The sequence below is a fragment of the Schistocerca piceifrons genome, chromosome 11 (genome assembly GCF_021461385.2).
Source record: "Schistocerca piceifrons isolate TAMUIC-IGC-003096 chromosome 11, iqSchPice1.1, whole genome shotgun sequence".
Classification (NCBI taxonomy): domain Eukaryota; kingdom Metazoa; phylum Arthropoda; class Insecta; order Orthoptera; family Acrididae; genus Schistocerca; species Schistocerca piceifrons.
The window spans coordinates 168,799,511-168,816,243 of NC_060148.1; the positions used below are offsets into that span (position 1 = coordinate 168,799,511).

The 16,733-nt window shown below is 45.6% G+C and overlaps 1 protein-coding gene across 2 annotated transcripts in view; it reads left to right on the top strand.

Moving 5' to 3' along the window:
• The window catches only part of LOC124720133 (uncharacterized protein C31H12.03c), a 103,502-nt gene extending 87,058 nt beyond the window's left edge, over positions 1 to 16,444 (top strand). For both annotated transcript variants that reach the window (XM_047245431.1, XM_047245432.1), the window contains exons 7-9: positions 3,238 to 3,297; positions 9,700 to 9,771; positions 16,110 to 16,444. In XM_047245431.1, the coding sequence (XP_047101387.1) occupies positions 3,238 to 3,297; positions 9,700 to 9,771; positions 16,110 to 16,271 (294 nt within the window). In that variant the 3' untranslated portion in view covers positions 16,272 to 16,444. The remainder of the gene's footprint in view (positions 1 to 3,237; positions 3,298 to 9,699; positions 9,772 to 16,109) is intronic.
• Positions 16,445 to 16,733: the final 289 nt, after the last annotated feature.

Genomic DNA, 16,733 nt, shown 5'->3' on the forward strand with positions numbered 1-16,733 from the left:
TTGCTATATTACCATCATGAGTAATATAGCCCTACAAGAACACTATTTTTAACATATTTCTATGACACAAGATCAAATTGTATGCTTAAAAATGCTGAAATTGCAATAGGAAAATAAAACATTTGCAGCTAAAACTGAAGTGGCACCATTTTAGTACTGGTAATATCAGCTTGTAAATATCTGGAAGGAACTCTTATTTGTAATGCGCAGAACGTTCTGGTTGAGAGTTACGAAACATTTGAAATATTTAGAATAAAGGAGACCACTCACTGAAAGGCATAAGCACTGCTTCACTGATAAGTACACAAAAAAGTGTAGATTTGTTGCTAGCTTTCGAAATGAAATTCCTTTTTTCAAGTTTGCAGGAAGAAAAAACAGACACGCACACGCGCGCACACACACACACACACACACACACACACACACACACACACACACACACACACTCTATTAGTTAAGGGATTGGGAGGGGAGGGGGGGGGGGACAGCAAGTTACCTTAGGTTTAGGCCATGGAGGTTATGGGAGGAAAGGATGTGTTGTAAGGATAGCTCCCATCTGTGCAGCTCAGGAAAGCTGGTGGTAGTGGGGAGGATCCAGATGGCACAGATTGTGAAGCAACCATTGAAGTCTAATATGTTGTGCTCTGCTGCATATTACGCCACTGAGTGGTCTAGCTTGTTTTTGACAGGTTTGGCAAAGGTCTTTCATTCTGATTGATAGCTGGTTGGTTGTCATGTCAATGTAAAGCGCTGTGCAGTGGTTGCAGCTGAGCTAGTATATAATGTGGCTGATTTCAAAGGTGGCCCAGACTCTGACGGGGTAGGAGAAACCTGTGACAGGACTGGAATAGCTGGTGCTGGGTGGGTGGATTGGCCTTGCCAAAACCACAAACCCCCTGGTCCAGTTCAGGTTTACTGATGACATCTTAATAATCTGGACCCGAGGCCAGGACGGATTATCCTCATTCCTCCACAATCTCAAAACCTTCTCACCCAGTCCTCCATCCATCGTGCCACTTTCCTAGATGTCAATCTCTTCCTCTCAGATGGCTCCGTCGACACATCGTTCCACACAGAACCCACCAATCACCGACAGTACCTGCACTTTGACAGCTGCCACCCCTTCCACACCAAAAAATCCCTCCCGTACAGCGGGTGGCAGATGCATCTGCGGTGACAAGAACTCACTTGCCCCGTGTGCTGAAGGCCCGGAAATGAGAGACATCCCACCCGAGATACTTCTGTCTCCTCCCAAAGTGATGTTCCCCCACACACCTAACCTCCACGACATCCTAGTCCGTCCCTATGCCACTTCCACCCCCAGTCCCCTCCCACAGGGATCGTACCCTTGTGGAAGATCCAGATCCGAGACCTGCCCAATCCACCCACCCAGCACCACTTCAGTCCCATCACAGGTTTATCCTACCTCATCAGAGGCCGAGCCACATGCGAAAGCAGCCGTGTTATATACCAGCTTTGCTGCAACCAATGCACAGTGTTTTACATTGGTATGACAACTGACCAGCTGACAGTCAGAATGAATGGCCACTGCCAGACTGTTTCCAAAAACGAGACACACTCAGTGGTACCACACACGAAATTTCAATAGTTGCTTCGAAACCCGTGCCATCTGGATCCTCCCCACCACCACCACCACCACCACCACCACCAGCAGCTTTCCTAAACTATGCAAATGGGAACTATCCTTACAGCCCATCGTTTGCTCCCTGGCCTAAACCTAAGGTAACTTTCTGTCCCCTCATCCAATAGTGTGTGTGTGTGTGTGTGTGTGTGTGTGTGTGTGTGTACGCCATCCCCTGTCCCAGTACCCACACCCAATTCATGTCAGCAACTTGTGTGCCGCCATCTCATGCCCTCGTCTGTGAAATCGCGTCCCCTGCTCTCCATCTACCTGCACCTCTAGCTAGCCCACAGACAGCTCCTGTCTCTCTCATGAGCCACTACACACTACCCCCCAGCCCCCTCCCTTCCTCCTGCCTCTCTCCACCCCACCCTGTACCCCACATCACCCCAGTACAAGGAAAGAGCTGCCAGTCAGCTGATCACATTGTAGGCAGACAGGTGTGTGTGTGCGCGTGTGTGTGTGTGTGTGTGTGTGTGTGTTGTGTGTTTTCTTCCTGCAAACTTGAAAAAGCAATTTCATTCTGAAAGCTAGCAAATTTCTGTTCCTTTCGGTTCCTACCAATGACACACACCCTTTTGGTGAGTCATTGCCTTTATTCCCGAATAATTCAGAATTCTTATTTGTTAATTGAAAAAGTCTAAATCCCCAGTGTTTTAAAAATATTAAGAGCATTGCAGTTGAATAAATGGCAAACAAAAGATTCTTAATGTGCGTAAACACTGACAGAATTTTTCCTCAAAAAAACAATGATGCACTGTATACACAGGGTATAAATGATAACCGTTTACAGAGTGCCACAGTGACGAAGGTGAAGTTGAGATTAACAAATTGGTATGGGCACTTTAGGTCTGTGAAGCCAGGGAACAACCGCAGATTGGCCAACAAAATCCACCTGGGCTACAGTAGACTGTAGACTTGGAATGTGCGGCATGTGTCTACAAGAGTAAATTTTAGCACTAAAATGAATTACTTTACCGTTATCTAAATGCGGAAGGTCAAAAATACTATTCTCGCCTTCCCCCTCCCCTACCCTTTCGGTGCGTATCTTTTAACACACACACATATTTTGATCCACTCAGTTTTGTTTTAATATTTTCCACTGTCTTTTCATTCAGTGTGAGTATTTTTACTGTGCAGTGTAAGGTGTGCCGTTTTGAAACTTCCTCGCACATTAAAACTGCGTACCGGACTGTGACTCGAACCCGGGCAGTGCTCTCGCCCACTGAGCCGAACGGGCACGACTCGCGGCCCACAGTCACGGCAGTCGCGTGTGGATAGCTGGCCTGCAAGGGGTGAGGTTCAGGGTTTGAGCTCCGGTCCAGAATGCAGAGTATTAATCTGCCAGTAAGTTTCGAGTGGCCCGTACATCGAGAGGGGAGCTGAGACAGAAGAAGGGACTAAAAAGAAAGAGAGATGAACAGATGGAAGGTGGAGGGAGAGATTACACTGGAGTCTAGGTCTGTTACAGTGTCGGTAGTACTGAGGTTATAGCGTTTCTTCTGCTCAGCCGTCAGCCCTTCTCGAATGTATCCTGTCTCGAGGACTGACAATTAGACACAGGTAACTATCACAATATTTTGCTTTTGTTTCAGACACCGGACTCGGACGTTTTGAAGAAACGAGCAGAGCGCTTCGGTATCACTCCTGAGACGGTAGGTGAAATTGTGAGATGTTACTATGTGAGTTGTCAGATGTAGAAACTCACTTTATAAAGTGTACCGGTAGCTGTCGGACGATCTATTTAAAAATAACAATAGGTGGACAATACCAGGAAACTACATTTCAAAACAGACTTTACTGCTATACACGATTGTATATAATTGAATACCTTACATATTGACTGCTTAACTGATGAGGCACAGAGGGGCACTTATATTGTAAATTTGTCTGTGCTCTGATTGTTGGAGCTTATTGCTAACAGTTTAGCACAAACAGTGTAAAGCTGACAAATCGCCAGTATAAGAGAAAAAGTGTTCACAACGTAAAACTGAATGTGAAAGCCTTGAGAAAGTGAAAACTAGTAAAAAAAAAAATATTAAAATTTGTCTAGATAAGATAAATGTGGGTCAGAAGCAGGGTAGTAACTGCACTGCATGTCTAATTTATGCACCCCAGTAGTTAAACAACTTCTTTAGCAGTTTTCACTCGGAGATGGCTTTCACATTGTGGACATTTTCAATCTTAATTTTTTTATTTAAGAGTTGCCACCTTTATATTGTTACACTGTGAACTGTAGCTGAAAGTTCTATCAATTGAAGCACAGATGTATTTGCACTGTAAGCGCTTCTCCGAGCCTCTCCAATTAACAAGTAAGTATGTAACGTATTCAACAATATAATGAAAAGGATATTTGCTACTCACCATATAGCGGAGATGCCGAGTCGCAGAAATGCACAATAAAAAGAATGTTAGAAAGTCAGTTTCCAGCCAATGAGGCCTTTGTCAAAATTAGACAACACACACACACACACACACACACACACACACACACACACGACCACATTCTGTCTGTCTGTGTGTGTGTTGTCTAATTTTGACAAAGGCCTCATTGGCTGGAAGCTGATTTTCTAACAGTCTTTTTGTTGTGCATTTCTGCGACTCGGCATCTCCGCTATATGTTGAGTAGCAACTATCCTGTACATTATATTGTTACATTCCATTCTGGATTTTCAATTGTCTTATGTCAAGTACATATAGTTGTTTATAGAAATTACTTTGTTTTGTAATTTAGGTTACTGACACCTTTTCTCATTATTTTTGTGCAAATCATCTGATCATGTAACCCCTCCCTCAGGGGCTCGCCGCTGTTAGGTGGGTCTGTGTTCGGCTACCACAGGGCCGCAGCCTTTGCAGCATCTTTCCTCTTTCATACTGCTTGCCTATCCTCTTGCTGTTCTTTTTCCCCTCCCTTGGGAAACATGTCTGTGCTGTTTTTGGCAACATATTCTGTATTTTTGGTAGTCAATATCAGAATACTCTCCACTGTTTTCTGTGCCTTTTTTCTTTCTTCATTCACCTTCTCCTATCGTTCCTCTGCTTCGGTATTTGTGGTTCCTCTTTTTCTTCTTCCCCCTGTGCGCTCCTGAAGGCCAGCCCACGCATCTGACGCATAACGGGTGACTGGGTAATGCGTAATTTCCAGCCCTGGGTCGACAGGTAGGGTTCACATGTACCCCCTGGTACAGGCTGGGCCCAGGAAGCTGCTGTCTTCCCAAATTGCCGATTGGTCCCTCTGTCAGGTGTTCGGGCGGTGTGAACAATCATCTGAGGCAGGTGCACCCCGAGGCAGGTGCGCCCCCATTTGGAAGGAGCGCGCCGTCGGAGACGCTGGCAATCGTGAGTGACTTTCTCGCAGTGAGTCGGTCGGTCGCCTTCACAACCGACATCTACAAAACGTAAACGGAATGAGGCTAAAGATTGAAAGTGCTGCACCGTGCTTCCTCGTGGATTTGTGTACCGAAGACAGAGTCCTTCACTACGGTAAATCCGTTTATTATTTAGAATGGTGTTGATGCAATTACTGGCTCTGTGCAATCCTGCTGTCATTTACGCAGTGGCACTTTGCTTTTAGGGACTCCTCCTGATTCTCAACCAGCTTCGCTCCTTCAGGGCTATCCTGTTCATTTCGAGGCCCGTCGAACACTGGGCTGCTCGATGGCCTGACCGAGGCAGATATCCAAACGTACCTCTTTAATCAGGGTGTCATTGCAGTCCCTCGGGTGACGGAAAAGGTAGATGCCTCCTTAGCGTCCACACACACTCTCTTTCTCACTTTTGATTGAGTGGTTCTTCCGTCAAAGATTAAAGCAGGTTATGAAGTTATCATAGTCGGACCGTATTTTCCGAACCCGATGTGCTGCTACCGGTGCCATCATTACAACTACTTTCGAGTGTCGTGCCGACATCTTGCCAAATGTGTAACCTGTGGTAGGGTAGGGGTGCTCACGAGGGCGGTTATCCCCCTCCTCCTCCTCCTCCTTGCCGCATCAACTGCAACGGTGACCACGTTGCCTCCTCCGGCGACTGTCCCGCGTATCTCGATAAGTGGGTGGTTGTCCGGGACATCGGGGTGAAGGAAAAAGTGCCCGACCAGTCGCTCGCAAGTTGTCGGCTAGTCGGAAACCCCGCGTTCTACAGTCTGGCGCCTACACTACTGTTTTCGGTACATCTCGCTCCGCACAGAACGTGGCCACACAATCGTGCGACCTCAACTTTAGCACCACAATTGTGAAATTGCCCAGCGTCTTGGTAGCTTCTCTGTCTCCTACTCCAGCTGTGCAACGAGCCACCAAACTTTCGCCACACGTGGCGAAGTCACCTGCTACGCAACTGGCATGGCTCGAAGGACAGAAGCAATGCTCTACTGAAGACTTCCTACATCCCTCCAGCCGACCGGCATCTGGTCTTCCTCTGCCAACCAGAAAGGCTCCGAAAAGCCAAACAGAGGCAAACGATCTTCTCCTTTGCTGACCCGAAGATCCTCTCCGACAGTGTCGCCACGTGATAGCCTCACCTGACTGACGTCCGTGCCACCGGTGTGCACCGCCAACCATTTTTCTGCCCTGGACTCCACAGGACGACGGAAGGTGAATGCCGACGCTTCTGCAGACCTCGTGGACAGTATCCCGCTGCCTCTGTGCCCTTTAGCAGTGAGTCTCGGAAGGCTGGCACTCGGCAACCGCGAGGGTGACATCCCTTCATTTTTTCCTCGTCACGACTCTCCTCCAGTGGAACGTTCGCCATCTTCGATCCGAAAAAGATAATTTACAGCTGGTCTCAGAATTGCAGCGTCCACGTAGCCTCTGCCTTCCGGAAACAAAATTGTGTCGTCGTGACCGCTTTTAGCTCTCGCATTTCCTCCCTGTCTGTTTAGACCTTCCCTCCCGAGGACACCATTCCGTCTCGTGGGGGTGTCGTATTGCTCGTACTGGATAATGATCGTAGTCAACCCGTCTCCCTGAGTACCTGCCTTCAGCTGTTGCAGTTTGCCTTTTCCTTCCTTATTTGAACTTTTCTCTTTGTACATTTTACATCCCTCCATCATTCGAAGTCACCAGGACCGACTTCCTCCGGCTTATTGGGCACCTACCTAAGCCCTTTCTGCTGCTCGGGGACTTAAATGCGCACCATCCCCTTTGGGGTTTTTGCTGAACCTGTTCGAGAGGTGCCCTCTTGGCTGACCTTCTCAATCAGCTTCACATCTTGTGCCTTAACGCGGGAGCACCCAGATTCCTTTCAGACTCCACACACACCTATTCCCATTTAGATCTATCCTTCTGCTCTGCCCAGCTTTCCCATCGCCTCGAGTGGTCCGTTCTCTCCGACACATACGCGAGTGACCATTTCCCGTGTGCCGACTCCTACCCCACCTACGTGCACATCCAAATGGAAGCTTACTAAGGGTTACTGGAGGCTTTACTTTCCGTGGCGACCTTCGACGAACGTCATTTCCCCAGTCGTGACGATCAGGTAGAACATCTTACAGACATTATCCTTACTACCGCGGAATGTTCCATTACTCGCAGTTCCTCTTTACCACCCCGTATTCCGGTCCCTCGGTGAACTGAGGCGTGATGCGACACAATTTGCGCGTGCCAATGTGCTCTCGACATTTTTAACCGTCATCCTACGGTGGCAGACTGCATTCGCAGACTGCATTCGTTATAAACAGTTGCGTGCAGTGTAGTCGTGTTCCTTGGGATAGCAGAAAAGCTAGCTAGATGTCATTCACTAGTTGTGTTAACAGTTCCACTCCCTCTTCCATCGTGTGGGCCGGCCTCCGACGACCCTCTTGGACTGAGAGCCATTCCCCAATTTCCGGCCTGACAGTAGCAGACAATGTCGTCGTGGACCCTGTTGCTGTCTCCGACACCTCGGGCGCCATTTTGTGGACGTTTCGAGCTCCTCCCACTATCACCCTGCCTTCCTCCTTGGGAAACGAGCAGAGGAGGCTCGCACGATACCTTTCTCTTCTCAGAATCGTGAGTACTACAATGCTGCCTTTCCTATGATGGAGCTAGAGTGTGCTCTCATTTCATCCCCATCTTCTGCCCCAGGGCCAGATGATATTCAAATTCAGATGTTGCAGCACCTGTCTCTTGCGGGCAAGTACTCTCTTCATATGTACAAGCACATCTGGGCACGTTTCCCAGACACTGGCGTGAAGCCACCATCATACCCGTACCTAAGCCCGTTACGGACAAACACCTCCTTCTAGCTAAACCACCCCCCACCCCCCCCACTTCTCTCACCAGCTGTGTTTGCAAGGTGATGGAACATGTTTCCTGCCCAGCTGGTACAGTGGCTCGAGTCTCGCAATTTATTAACCACTGCACAGTGTGGATTTTGAGCGCATCGTTCTGCAGTTGACCATCTCGTCACTTTGGCATCGCCACCAGTCCTCCCTTCACGGGAACAGCTCCGGTTATCAAGCCTCTCCCAGCGGCTCGGACGACCTCCTCTCGGCCGTCTCGCCACGAGGAGATCTGTTTCACTAGGTTACGTATTGGGCACTGTCTTTTTAGCCGTCACCATTTGTTAAGTGGTGCTGCCCCACCACTTCGTGCACATTGCACTCAACTATTGACTGTCTGCCAGTTCCTGACAGAATGCCCTTTTTCAACCACTTACGTTCTCATTTGTGTTTGCCATCTGAGTTATTGGTCGTTTTAGCGAACGACACGTGGGCTATCGATCACATTTTACTTTTTATCCGCTTTAGAAATATGGTGAAAGCCATTTAATTTTTAGCTCTGGACCTCCATTGTTCTATGACATATTTTGTAGACCTTTCCCCAGGTCCCTGTTTCTAGCTGTCTTCTCTTCCGTTGATAAGGATTGACATGTAGTCATTTTTAACTCCTCTCTTTGTCTGCATGTTCTACAGTTTGGCACAGGCACATGTGGCCCTAGTTGGTTTTGCACACTAAAATAAAACAAACAATTACAACTGAAACTGCATACATTAGCTCCGTACCACTCTTAAAGAATGTTGCAAAGAACCAATCAGTTTCTTTCTGTGCAAAGACTACCATTTTGTATATACTGCGTGTCCCGGAAGGAATAGTCATTGTTCAGGGATATGACAGGAGTGATCATTCACGTCAGAGCAGTCTTGGTAAACGTGGACTGTAAATATCTTACGAGCGATGAGCACTTTGCCATCTTTGCAAGTGTGAAACACATACTGAACAAGTGTCCATAGTTTGTAAGGTATGTATTTTGTTTACTAGACAGTTTTTCTTGTTTTGGTCCATACTATCTCATCCCAAAATATGGAAAGCAAAGAGCCTGGTGTAGAAGAGATTTGTTTCACAGTATCAAAGATGAAGAAATGCTCATAGCTCTGGAGGAATGCATTCTAGAGTCCATGTTTTTTGACTTTTTTGCTTCAGATGCCATTCCTGCCCCTGAATATTGACCATTCTTCTCGACACACACACACACACACACACACACACACACACACACACACACTCACTCACTCACTCTGCATATCTTTTGTTTTTATTTTATTATTTGTTTTGACCAACTAGTTTCAAGTAACAGCTTCATTTCCTCTCTCTTCTTTGTTGTTTCCTATATTTCCAGTATTCCCTCTTCTCCCTTGTTATATCTGTTCTGTCCATGCTGTTTTTCATTTCTTATTTGTTTCTGCTACAAAAGCCTTCTAAACTCAATACATTTTTCTTAAAAAATTCTTTTGTTTATTTCTGTTTATTTCACATTATTTCTGTCTCTTCTCGTGTTTCTACAATCTCTTCTATTATTGGCACCGTTTTTCACAAACAGAGGTGTATTTGTTCATTAGACTGTCCTCATTGTTTAGGAAGCTACGCCAAAGATTGGCCTTTTCTTTGCCATTATTTTTGATATTTCTGTATATTTTCCTAGATCTCTTCATCAGTTCTCATTTTCGAACCATCAGTAGCTTTTGTTAATGCACCATTCGTGTATCCAGGCTATAGTTCATTGATGTTTCATTCTTTTACTATTTATATCTTTGTCGTCCATGTACGTATGTAAGTAATCAATTTCTTCCCCCCTTGTTTCAGGCTCCAAGTTCTGACGTGTTGAAGAAGCGGGCTGAGCGATTCGGAACTACAGTCTCGAGTGCTCTGACAAAGGTACTGGGGTTATCAGTCATATAAAGGTTAAAATAATTTTTAGAGCAAGAATATCTTCACTTTGTTTTCCTGATTACTAGTTTCTTTGTCCGCATTCCACTGACACGTGGCTTCCTGCTCCACAAAGGGGAGCCACAAATGTTGGGTGTTTGTGGTGTGCAGCTTTTCTCGTGCCATATTGTAGCTAATCAAACATCGAGAGTTTAGAAAGTTCAGTCCCCAGTTGCCCCTAGGATTTTCTATGTTTAATTAATTATTTCAGTTATTTCTTAATTCATTTCTGTTAATGATGTTCCAATGTGGAAAGTGTCGGCTCGCACTGCGGTTCTGTATCCCCTTCGATGCCCTCGCTGTAATAGGGTGGTAAGTTAGTCAGTAGACAGAGAGCTGAGAACCTCTCGTAGGAATGTGCCCAGTAGATAAGTCTGTGTACTGTTATGATCAGCCTTCAGGTAAATGACAGCTGCAGTTACGCACTACCGAGTCTGTCACCGCAGTGTCTGTATTAACAGGGTTGTAGTTGGTAGCTTGTCATGATTATGAAACACCGTAAAGCTAAAACACGTGTACACTACCTTATCAAAAGTATAAGGACACTCCTGTGTAATACGGAATTGACCACTAGATGCCACGAGAGACAGACCCCTCAGTATATGAGGAGGCAAGGAGTGTTGTATTGTCAGTAATAGAAGAACGGATCAGTCGGGGGAGCTCGGTGACTTCGAACACGGACTAGTCGCTGGATGTTACCTGAGTAACAGATTCGGCAGTGGCATTTCAACACTGCTATAGCTGCCCGAGTAGACTCTCGGTGGTGTGATTCTGAAGTGGAGATATGAAGGAACAGTGAGCATTACGGAGAAAGGTTGTAGAAAATTGAACAAAACCTGCAGAAGGAATCTCTTGTGAGTTTCTGAGTGCTACTAGCAGACCAGTAGCACAGTGACTTTGTGCAGGGAGTCAAAAAGAGTGAGGCACTGTGCATGAGCAGCTCAGAGCTGAGTGCCACTCGAGACGGTGTAAATAACGACGCCATCGGACAGTGGGTGACTGGAAGTGAGTGGTTTGGACCAACGAATTGGCAGCTATAATTGCTGTCGAACATTTGTACATGTTTCTGGCAATACGGGCACCGTAACTATTTGATTAGTGCTTAACGTTGTCAATTTACATAACGAGCTACAATTTTTCATTTCAGGCAAAGTATTTCATATTACTTGTCATATATTTTGCATGTTTTTATTGTATCACATTTCAATATTTTTTCTCATTATGCGTATATGAGTCTCGTGTTTAACTGGCGCAAGTTAGTTCAAAGAATACGAACAACATTTTAGATTGGAATGTATTGCATAAAGGAAATTCAAATATTGAGTGTATGCCTAATATTGACTTTTTATGTACAATTTTCTGTATTTTACCTCGGAAGGTGGCTCATCAGTGAGCCAAAACCGGTAACCGACAAAGAAAATTTGTGATCTTGACACGAGTTTTATCTGCACGTGTTTTAAATCAAAGGATCACAAATCTCTCCATTCAAAATGTCAAAGATAACATTAAGATAAAAGATAACAAATTCTAGTTGGAAAAAGACTGAGCCTTTGTAACTGTCAGGGTGTATACGGCCTAGGACAACCGGGAGATCCAGGAAAAACCCGGGAATTTTTTCATCCGGGAGAAAACTGGGGAAAACCTAGGTATTTTTTAGAATTCTGTGAATTTTTCATGGTTTTAGTTATCATTTAAATTTTTGTGATTTTGACTGGTAAGAAGCAATACTCTAACAATGGATATTACTCTATCCCGCTTCTTCAGAATAATACTGCAGCAACAAAACATGAACGAGGGAAAAAAACAACCTTAAGTCCCAAAGGAAATGTGCAATATGCAACAATAAAACACAGTGCTCATACAAGTGTCTGCCAACAGCAAAGTGTGTCAAAAGGCTTTAGGAAGAGTATGCAATGCTTCCTAACAATGAATTGCCTCCAATGAGCGTGACATAACAGCTGTTTACATTAGATTCATTTGAGCAGTTGTGGGCGGGCTCTTGCCCATGCGCATTTGAGTCGCTTAATGAGTAGTACCTTCTCCCACTTCTGGCTACAGATGTGTGGCTGGGCGCCACTATCTAATATTGCCCCAGTTCAGAAATTTCATAGATCCGGGGCTCATACACAGAGCAATCTGAGTTGTAGTGGGGAGGTGGGTAGTCCCACGTGACCTGTGTTTACGTTTAGTGATTTTGCTGTTTCCTCTTCATTTATTGCTCTCACATTAAATGAAAACAAAACGGATTTCTGTGGCCGGGAGCTACCAAGTGAATTAAAATACATTTGATTAATTACACAAGGCTAAAATATATTATTAGTTTCAGGTTTTATTTCTACCTCTCTGACAGTCAAGCATTAATCGTCTTTCAGAACAATGAAGTTATTTTTGTTGGTTTGCTAAAGAGATTTGGCTTTTGTTAATCTTCTGCGCTCAGCCAGTCAATTTAGTTGAAATTAAGTGTTCAGTTTCACACTGTTGGCTAGTTTCAACTGTTCACTGCATTTCAAGTGTATGTTTTCCATCTTCTAGCTCGTATGGCGTTATACCATAATAAAGGACCAAACATGAGATAATACAGTACTGGTACTCAAGAAAATTTACTTCCGAATCTGGACAAACTTTAATCCGATTTATGCATTTTAGTATGGTCCACGAAATTCTGATGCTCTTGAAGTATCCTCTGATGTCTTGTTTCTTTTATGACATAATGCAAGTTCTTTTAATGTTTTACACGTACGAACATGCAGGCTTCCTGCGTCATCGTAGCTGCGCAGGCGCAGTGACACCTGTTATCTGGCACTCTCTGGCAACTGCTGAAACGAACCAATTTCTAACAGGCCACGGGAAAATATTGCGAATGGTGGTTTGAAAAGCATTACTTTCAGAGTAAATTTCCTTTTACACAAGATGAACTATGTGCGAGAATGTACGATGAATTTTTTAAATCACAGAGCGTTTGACTCTCATTTAAAAATCAACTCTTTGAGGACCATCTAGATGAATTTCGAGCCCAGAAGATCAGACATGTAACACGCGCAAACAGGTCATCATTATACGTGGAAGCTTAGCTTCTCTTGCAGCTTATTAATCTGCGAGACCAATATTATATGTGATAGTTTTGTTTTTTTGATAGCAACCCTATGTATATAAATTTAAACCATTAACTTTTCTTATTTGTGTGATTGCGGTGCTTAAGAGTGATCTTGCTGTTGGCTGACTACATTACGTGACGTGTCCTGTGCTCGATTTCAATGCTTCGGAAAATAACATGCGGTGTTCGGTGGAATTCGAATTTATATCTTCGAAACACGAAAAATGCAGCGTACGTGTTGCTGCTATCAAAGATCTTTCCAAAACGTGTTTTTTCACTGAGTTTCAGTGCCGGGAGATTCTACATCGGTGTATAAAACCAGAAACATGGTAAGAATTGATAAGTTTTATAGTGCCGAGGAAAAGTATACTGTCACTTAACACGGATAAAGTGTATTTCCACCCGGAGAAGTGTATTTTCAACTGGGAAATCTGGAATTTTTTTTTCCTTGTCCATGTATACACCCTGAACTGTGGAAAATCCAGGATGGAATAATGATAATATTATGAAAAGCAGTAGGAAAGTTCTTGTGAAAAGTAAATACTTTATGTTAAAGGAGACGACTGACTAAAAAGCAGATGCATTAACTTGTTGATAGCCCACACAAAAAAGAAAACTTGCCAGCTTTCAGAGTTATTCTTTGACGAGTACACACACACACACACACACACACACACACACACACACACACACGCCTTTGCCCCTACATGGTGCCAGCTAAACTGACAGTAGCAGTGCAGTTTTGCGGCAGGTGGGCAGGATGTAGTTGTTGTAATGTCAGATGGGGTGGGTAGCAGCTCGGAGGGAGGACAGTTTGCCGGCTAGGAATGCGGGAGGGAGGAGTGGCAGGTACAGTCGTAGGGGCCTGTGGGAAGCGGCACACGTGGAACACGACGTGCGGACGTGAATTGGAAGGGGGTGACAGGTCGGAGGAAGGAGAAACTGTCAGGTGGAGGGTGTGGGGACAGTGGGTTACCTGAGATTGAGGGCAGGACGATTACGGGAACAGATGACGTGCTTTAAGGATAACTCCCATCTGCGTAGTCCAGAGAAACTGATGGAGGAGAGGATCCAGATGTCTCGGGTTGCGAACCGGCCATTGAAATTCAGTATCTTCTGCTCAGCTGCTCGTCATGCCACCGGGTCGTCAATATTGTTCTCGACACAGTTCGGCAGTGGCCTGTTCGTCCTGGTGGATAGCTAGTCAGTAGCCGCACCGACGTAAAAGGGTGTGCAGGGTTTGCAGCAGGTCGTATCCCTGTGAGAGACCAAGGTGTGAGACCTGCCCAGTCCCCTGCCCTGGCACCTCCTGCCCCTTTCCTGTCACAGGCTTATCCTACCCCATTGCAGGCTTTTTAAGTCGGTGTGACGGCGCTGACCACCCAGTGTTACAACGTGCAGGTGAACACGACACGATCAGTCTCAGTGGCTGCTCCACGACACAAACCGTCTGGATAATTCCCACCACCACCAGTTCTGCTTCACAGCATCCTATTCCAAATAAAGGTGTTGTCATAATTACATGGGTTTCAGGAAAGACTAGGTTTTCTTTTAAGTGAAGGAAATTATAGCTGTCAAAGTTATGTCATTCCTAAAACAGAGGCTTATAAGTGGGATTGAATTTTTCATTGCACAGATTATGTGACTGGTAAATTTCAAATATTTATTTAGAGATAATTTTTATACACAAAGCTGTTATCATCAGCACCATTATGTAAATTATACACTGAATAATACGCTTGAGAAAAATTACGGCTTGAAAAAGAACTCGGCAGTTTGATGTACAGGTTGTTTGTGTGTATATACGTCGTCTGACGAAAGAATGAAACACACGGGGGTGGGGGCAGGGGGAATGGGGATAAAATAAAATTTCACAGCTCGAGAGTGTTATTTCAGTGATTGCAAAATAGTCCAATTTACAAAGAACTTCGTAAAGTGAATCTACTTTTCGGCACAATATTTGCTTCCCCTCTGGCCCGGATGCATTTTCTGATTCATTTGGGAATGACGTCATAAAACTGCTGGCCTACAACTGCAACTGTCATAACTGGTCAGTGGTATCCCGAGCACTTCCACTGGGACAAAGTCGACATCCTATTCGGTTCCACACTTTTTCTCTCACGGACATATCTCGGGATCTCGCCGGCCTCTGCAGTACGTTGACGTTGCACAGACAGTTCGTAGAGACACGTGCCGTGTGTGAACGAGTGTCATTCTGTGAAAAGTGGCTCGGGGACACTGTCGCAGGAGGGGTGACACCTGCCGTCACGGGACGTCCGTGACGTACTACTTGCGATCGGAGATCCCTCGGTCACCAGTACCCGAAGGTGCCCCACACCTCGACACCGAGAGTAACACCGTCACGTCTCTCCAAAATATTGAAAGAATAGGACCTTTCCCCAGTCACCATTGTATGCCGTGACAACAGTAATTCATAATTCGGGGTTGTGCAGAATCGCAGTGCGTCGCCGAATACGGCATGACACCATCCGTCGGCAGTCCGTGCTTCCCAGTCACGGCACCACTCCAAACGCATCCGTTCGGGTTGTGGCGATAGCGGCAGCCTACGTGTCAGATGGCAGATCCCTAGTACTGCTGCTGCTAGTCTCCAGTCGTTGGTGCGAGGTGCCACAGAATGTCACGAGTAGTTCGTTACCTGTTGTCACGTGTCGGGTGCAGGTGTGAAGAGGTTACAGCATCCTTGGTGCACAATACATCAATCCTTATACGTGGCAGTTGGACGTGGTCTGCCGGAACTTTGTCTACGAGTGTACTTCCGTTCGTGCTGACATTGGCCGAATGCCCGACAGTTGGAGTTCCACAGATTGACCAGCTAGCCAAAAGGAAAGGCGCACTGAAGCCCCGTTTAAAATCTGCCACGTGGTTTGCATGTCGCAGATAATTGCAATTCTAATTATTTACATACCTGCAGATAATGTGTACGTATACAAAGTTATGTCGACACCTGACAGAGTCCTCTGGGGTGCTTCACATTTTTAAACAGGCAATATCTATTAAATTTGGGAAAGAAATGAGAAAAGAATGGGAAAATAGTGTTCATGTTCGGAGTGGTGTTGCAGCGAGTGGACCTGTTGCAACTCGCTACTTTTTAATGTGATCAGATTTTTTACAAATCAATTTCTTATTAGTCCCCGCATTACCAGAAGTAATTCGTGGGCACATCTCACCGCAGGCCGAGCTGGAGGAGAAGATGCGGAAGAGGCAGGAGCGCTTCGGCACGGTGACGGCGGAGCCCGCGAGCAGTGCAGCCGCTACGACGGCCAAGGCGAAGGCGGCTGATATGACGGCGGCGGAGCGGAAGCGGCTGCGCGCCCTGCGCTTCCAGTCCGAGTGAGGCCGGCGTGCAGTGTAGCAGTGTAGGAGGACTTTCCCGTTCTACTTTGTATTGTCTGTCAGCCGTGGGTCGTACAACGAACTCGCAAAAGTACCTGATAGCGAGGAATGCTGTGTGTGATGAAAAATTTATTATTGACTGTATAAATAAATACATTTCTATTATTTACCTAAGATGTTCTGTTCTTCAGTCTTTAACACCTCCCAAAAAGCAGTGTGTGTGTGTGTGTGTGTGTGTGTGTGTGTGTGTGTGTGTGTGCGCGCGCGAGAGGGGGGGGGGGGGGGGGGTAAAAACAGCAGTTTCACTTTGTGGTGCTCAAATCAGTCTTGTGGACTCCACCATTGAATCTGTATTTCTTGTTTAAAACTCAAAAAATATTAACTCCTCTACATGACATTTCAAGAACAAACGTTCTCCACTACATGAAATCTACCATTGGACATGTTTGTCCATACTTCCAGC